We start from the raw sequence: 6,051 nt of genomic DNA on the forward strand, positions 1-6,051 counted from the left end.
AAAAACTCTTTTAAAGCAAAGAGTTTCCAATACTGTCTCTCCATTTTCTTTTGTGTCCTCACCGGTGCTATTTCTCCTTTCAGATGTAAGCAAGACTTGGGGTGCACAAAGGTGTGCCCGCACCCTGTTCCTGTAATTAAGCCCCCACAGGACTCAGGTGAGAAGTGATCTGGACCGTGCCCACCTGCCCTCTCCTTCATCCTTACATCCCCTCCCACCTATCCCTGAGGCCCCAATGACCCTCCCTCCTCACCAGGTTTACTTCTGTCTCCAGGTACCACGGTGCTGTTGCCTCTGGTGATCTTCTTTGGCCTCTGCCTTTTGTTCATCCTCTTCATCAGTTTAATGTGCCGCTACCCCAGATGGAAGACCAAGCTCTACACCATTTGTGAGGAGAGACCTGGGGAGAGGACAGGGTGCCCCAGAGGTGTTGGCAGGAGGCTGTGTGGGAAAGATGAAGGAGGGAGGAAGAGAAGCGTCTCTGGCAGGAGCTGGCCCTCCACGGCTGGTGGGAGGGAGGTCATGCTATATCAGTAGTTCTTGTCTCTGGGGCCCCATAGGCCATGAAGCATGTCACCACAAGTCCCCAGGTCCAACCCCAGTAGAGGGTGAGGGACAAAGTGGGAAGTGAAATTTATAATGCTTTGTTTCTTTTTTCTCAGTGTGTGGGAAATCAGCGGAGAAAAAGGTAAGGAAACCAGGACTACACCCAAATGTCCTTACTGCTTGTTCCAATTTCCTACCCCCCAAATACTCTCCACCACAGGGGTCCCTTACTTCCATTTCACCCCAACTTCTGGCTAGAATAAAGAGGGTTTTTCAGCCACCCTGCTACTAAAACTTTGTTTTCTCTTTCAGGGTGAGCTTGAAGGAATTACTACTAAGCCCCTAGTCCACCCGGATTTAAGCTCCACCCCCAGCTCCAACCCACCCTCCAACTCCCCCTTCTCTCCCTGTACCCGGGATGTGGAGATGGCCTTACCATCCCAGGAAGCTAAGCCCAACTTCACGAAGCTGCTCGCCTCTGCACCTATCCCCGACGTCGGCCACAAGAGGGAGGACAGCGTCTCCGCGCAGGTCATGGATGGTGACTATGGACGGTGGCAGGCCAGGCCACGCCTGGTGGAGGCCTCATCCCTCACAGCCGAGCCCGCGACGCTGTACGCTGTGGTGGATGGCGTGCCTCCGTCCCGCTGGAAGGAGTTCATACGGCGCCTGGGGCTGAGCGAGCACGAGATAGAGCGGCTGGAGCTGCAGAACGGGCGCTGCCTGCGCGAGGCGCACTACAGTATGCTGGCGGCGTGGCGGCAGCGCACACCGCGACATGAGGCCACACTGGACCTGCTGGGCCGTGTGCTGTGTGACATGGACCTCCTGGGCTGCCTGGAGAACATCCAGGAAGTGCTGTGCAGCCCCGCCTCCCTGATGCCCCTGCCCCAACTCCCCCGATGAGGTCCCGCCCACAGGCCAAGCCACACCTTCTTGCCACCTCCTTTCCCACAAGTCATTACGCAGGTTTGCCTTGGGCGGAGTCCGGCCCCCAACTCCCGGATGAGGCCCCGCCCCAGGCCCTGCCTAAATTGGTCATGGGCACTCTTTTGGGCATCCCGCCAAGGCAGTTGAGCGAGGTGCCTCGTGGCCCACCTCCTTCACCCCATCACCTCCCCGGTGAGGAAGTTCTTAGAGGAATGGGCCCGAGCTGAGGACTTAATTGGTGCTACCCAGTCAGTGGGTGGACACCACCCTGGAGCCTGCAGTGTGCGCAGGTAGTAGGGGGTGGGTCTAGAAAGGAGCACTGTGCCTCTGGCGCGTTTTGGGTGTGGAGGGCTCAGCAAGGCTGCCTGGGGGCCCTGCGTGGTTCCTGGGCCTTTTTCACAGTAGCTAAGCATTCTTTGTCTCAGTCTTATCACACTAATGGAACCGGCCTGCATTGTCCGCATGCAGGAGAAAGCACGAACAGTGGGGCCTGCAGCTGGATCCGTGGACTTTTGTAAATACACTAAAGCTCTGAAATTCAATCTCTGCTTCTGGAGGGGTGGTCTAGGGGTAAAGGCTGAGGCGAGGCTGGGATTCTGGGGCTGGCAGAAGCAGCCCCCTTCGCCAGCCAGCCAGCAGAGTAGCCTGTGCTTGTGGAACCCCGCACCCAGCATATCTCTTAGCCACATCTACTGCTGACCAAGCCGTCATTTTTATACACAACTTTATGTGGGGCTCCGAGGTGTCTATGATACAAAAATCTACAGTCCTGCGAGCAGAGGCAGATGTCTGGGCCAGGCTTCTCACGGTGAAGTCCTTGAGGTAGAGTTCAGGGGTGGGGTAGTGGCCAGCACTCTTGGAAAAACACTTCCTCCGGGAGAAACGCCAGAGGTCCTCAGCACTGCTTACACTTCTCTGAAAAGCAAAGAGGCAGGTTTTAGGCAAAGGTCAAGGGCAGAGGGAGCATGAGGGTCAGGCTGGGCTCGAATGAGGCTAAGGACACTTTTTGGTCCCTGGCCTGCACTGTCCTCCTGCGGCCCCTCCCACCCTAGACTGCCCATCACTCTCCATACTCCTCCCTATGCCAGCCCCTCATTGGCACTTACGACACAGACAACGGGGTGTCCAGCTGTATGATGTGGGGTCCCCGCATCCTCTGCAGCTGGGCACGCGTCAGCTTCCGAGGCCTGCTGTCCTGAGGCTCCGGGGCGCCTTCGATTCTTTGGCAGGCTAGCTCCTCTCGGATCTCCCGTAGCATGTCCTCAGTGCGGAGTGGGTGGGCATGGGGGCTGGACCCCAGGCTCAGGAAGGGAGGCCCTTCGTCCTCCGAGGACTCCCAGGGGCTCTCCCCGGCTGAGTCAGCGTGGGTCGGGGAGGGCTGGAGCTGCCCCCGAAGCTTGGCTCTGTGCAGGGTTTCCACCACCACATTCTGCCCAGCCAAGGTTCTTGCCTCCTCCTCTTCCTCCTCCTCCTCTTCCTCTGACCAGGCAGGTGGGTCTCCCCTGGGAAAACTGCCCCCTCTTCGGATCTCTTCCGGAAGTTCCGGGGCACTTCGGCGTTGGGGAGCTTGGGGGTCTGGAGGCTGGGGGCGCAAAGGAACATCTCGGAGGAGGTCCAGGGTGGAGAAGGTGAGGCGCGGGTCCCTTCGAAGAGCCTTGGGGCGCAGACGGCTCAGTGGGGAGGGGGACCCCTTGGGCGAGCTTGCTATCAAAGTGCCGTAGCCAGAGTCTGAGGTATCATCTGGTACAGAGGGAGTGTCTTCATCTGTGTCCTCTGTCACCACCAAGTGGGGGATGATGACAGTGAATTCCGGAGTCCTACAATGAAAAGCATGTGGCCAGACTCATGCTTTGGGGTCAGGTACAAGCCCAGGAAGTCCACCTTTAGGACTCCATCAGGAAAAGGCTCCACCTCTACACTTATTTACATACTCCTGTACTTGGGATTTTTCTCATCTCACTGCTAAACTGTGATCACTAAAAGAGATGGGGCTGCCCCAGGCTATTCTGCAGCCCCCAGGCTATTCTATCCACAGAACCGGGTCCAGAACCTAGGAGGAGCTGATGCTCAGGTATTTGCTGAGCAGGTCCCGAGGTGAGGGTTATCACCGGAGGTGACTCAGACTACCCACAGTGATGTATTCTTCTTGTCCCCATAAGCACACTGCAGCTGTGCTTCCCTGGAGGATCCTGGCACACTGGAGATGCAGCTCAGTTCTCTCAATCCAGGCTCCCTTTCGTCCAGGTTCTTGTCAGTTCACCAGTTCTATTTGTTTTCTTCGAACTGGGCCCACCCTAAGCTGGCTCACCCTACAGGCTGTCCCAGGCATCCCTTTTCAGGCTTGCTGCACTCCAACCTGAAGCCTGCTGCTGTTTATGTCAGTTCTGCTAAGGCTGCGCTGCTACTTCTCAACCTTTTGGACACCTGCCCTCCCTGCCTGTGGCCTCCCGTCAGGTGGCACAGGTGGGTCTTACCTCCCCTCTGCACTGCTCTGAGAGCCTTCCAGGGAGGGTGTGGAGGGCCTGGTGCTGGGGCACTCCCGGTCCTGGTCCTGGTAGAGGGCCAGGAGCTCCCTCTTCTGTCGCACGTACTCCTCTGCCTTCAGCTTCTGCAGGGTGGCCTGGAGGGCGGGGGGAGCACCACGTGCATTATGAAGAGGTTTTTTAAAAAAATATTTTATTTATTTATTTAGTGCAGGGTCTTGATACTCACCTCAAACTCCTAGTGGTCTGCTGGCCTCAGCCTCCCCAGAGCTAGGATTACAGGCATGTACCAACATGCCCAGTTTTGGCATGTGGTAGTGAGGATTGAACCCAGGTCCCTGTGCTTGCCAGGCAGGAGCTTAGACCGCTGAGCTGTCTCTCCAGCCCATGAAGAGCTTTTCTTTACAGAGCACCTTTGTGCCTGGCATTGTGCTAAGAGCTTTGCATACCTCGTCTTGTTTAATCTTCACAACATCCCTGTGAGGGTTAGGGTTATACTTACCCCATCTACTACTGGCAAGTTAAATTCACATTAAGAAAGCAGGATGGTGCGGGATTTGGTGGTGATAAGCTGGAGGTATGTAGGCTGTACAGAATCTCCCTGCCCTACCTGTGCCATTCTCCTCATGGGCAGACCCTTCAGAACACCCTCTCTGACTGCAGTGTTAGCAGTGTTAGTACCCTGAAAGGTACTGTCCCAGCCACCTGGGTGTGTTCTGCAGCTGGCAGGAGCAAGAGGACAGAAGGTGGGCAGGGCAGGCTTTGTCCTAGGCTGAGGACATTGCTGTCCTGCAGAGAGGTGTGACCAGCAAGACCATCCTAGAAGGCTGGACCAGGGCACGCTCTACTGTCTGTTAATATTTCCCTAGCAATATTAACATTATGTAACAATGGCATGGGGATGGGCATCAGCCAATCAAAATGTAGCATGTGGTGGGGAGGGTAACAATATGGAGTAGGGGTGCTGCTTAGGGTCCCTGCTGTGCCAGATGTTTGTCATCATGGCTAGATTATGGTAGAAAGAAGCTTGCTGTCTTGCTGTCTCCACATTCACTGGCCCCCTCTACTGTCCACACCACTGGATGGAGCCAGAGCTCTAGACGAGGCCTAATGACTTCCTATGAGACAGAAGGTGATGTATCTCCTAAGCCTGGCAACACCACCTAGCTCTTTGTTCTAAGGAGGACAAATGACACACATTTTGGAGCACCCATGAAATGCAGGGTCTTGTGCCAAGCGTTTTTTTTTTTTTTGTTGTTGTTGTTGGTTTTTTTTGGTCCTTTTGAGACAGGGTCTCACTATGCAGTTCAGGCTGCCTTGAGCTTACTTTGTAGTCCAGGCTGGTTGCAATGATCTTCCTGCCTCCTCCTCTCAAGTGCTGGGATTACAGGTGTGTGCCACCAAGCCCAGCTGTGCCACACCACTTATGTAACTAATTCCCCATTTATGTTGCCATCAATACTGTGGGCCCCAGATGAAGGCCAGCCTTAGAAAGGTGATGAATTCACCCAACAACACAGGTTGTGAGAGGGCACTGCAGCTGGCCGGACTCCCCTGCTGCCGTCAGCCACCTCCCTCAGTCTGTGCTGCTGTTTTTTTCTGGGCTCCCATCGCTGATGGCTCTCTCTGTCCACTTTCTAGTTCCTTCTCCTCTCCCCAGCTGCTAACTGTGGGCGTCAGCCAAGATTTGGCTTCTCTGTCCTTGACAGGCTCATTTCCTCTGAACACCTAAACCACTTAGGGCTAGATTATTTGGCATATAAACAGCAGCAGTTTTGGTGGTCTTCAGGAGTGCTAAAGGGGGATGGGGAAGAGGTTGCCATACAACTCAAAACCAAGCTGGGTGTGGCGCTGGTTGCCTGTAGCCTCAGTACTCTGAGAAGCTGAGGTAGGAGGATCTGAAGTTTGAGTCCAGCCTGGATAGCTTAAAGACTTATTGAGACCCTGCCTCAAAAATAAAAATATAGGGGCTGGCGAGATGACTCAGAAGCTCAGCAAAGCACAGGAACCCTGATTCAGTCCCCCAGCACCACATGCCAGCCCGCTCCGCCCCTGGTGGGCTGAGCTGGCCACACACACACACACACACACA

At 55.3% G+C, this 6,051-nt stretch overlaps 2 protein-coding genes across 4 annotated transcripts in view; one reads left to right on the forward strand and one right to left on the reverse strand.

The window, feature by feature from the left end:
- Positions 1-2,018, forward strand: part of Tnfrsf1a (TNF receptor superfamily member 1A) — a 13,231-nt gene extending 11,213 nt beyond the window's left edge. The window contains exons 6-9 of the mRNA XM_004643589.2: positions 84-157; positions 275-388; positions 663-688; positions 859-2,018. Of these exons, the coding sequence (XP_004643646.1) occupies positions 84-157; positions 275-388; positions 663-688; positions 859-1,452 (808 nt within the window). The 3' untranslated portion in view covers positions 1,453-2,018. The remainder of the gene's footprint in view (positions 1-83; positions 158-274; positions 389-662; positions 689-858) is intronic.
- A 97-nt stretch (positions 2,019-2,115) lies between these two features.
- Plekhg6 (pleckstrin homology and RhoGEF domain containing G6) overlaps positions 2,116-6,051 on the reverse strand; it is a 13,698-nt gene continuing 9,762 nt past the window's right edge. For all 3 annotated transcript variants that reach the window (XM_023703719.1, XM_023703717.1, XM_004643590.2), the window contains 3 exons: positions 3,951-4,096; positions 2,583-3,293; positions 2,116-2,391 (listed from right to left, as the gene is read on the reverse strand). In XM_023703719.1, the coding sequence (XP_023559487.1) occupies positions 2,382-2,391; positions 2,583-3,293; positions 3,951-4,096 (867 nt within the window). In that variant the 3' untranslated portion in view covers positions 2,116-2,381. The remainder of the gene's footprint in view (positions 2,392-2,582; positions 3,294-3,950; positions 4,097-6,051) is intronic.

Source organism: Octodon degus, unplaced genomic scaffold (genome assembly GCF_000260255.1).
Source record: "Octodon degus isolate 3935 unplaced genomic scaffold, OctDeg1.0 scaffold00178, whole genome shotgun sequence".
In the NCBI taxonomy this organism is placed as follows: Eukaryota; Metazoa; Chordata; class Mammalia; order Rodentia; family Octodontidae; genus Octodon; species Octodon degus.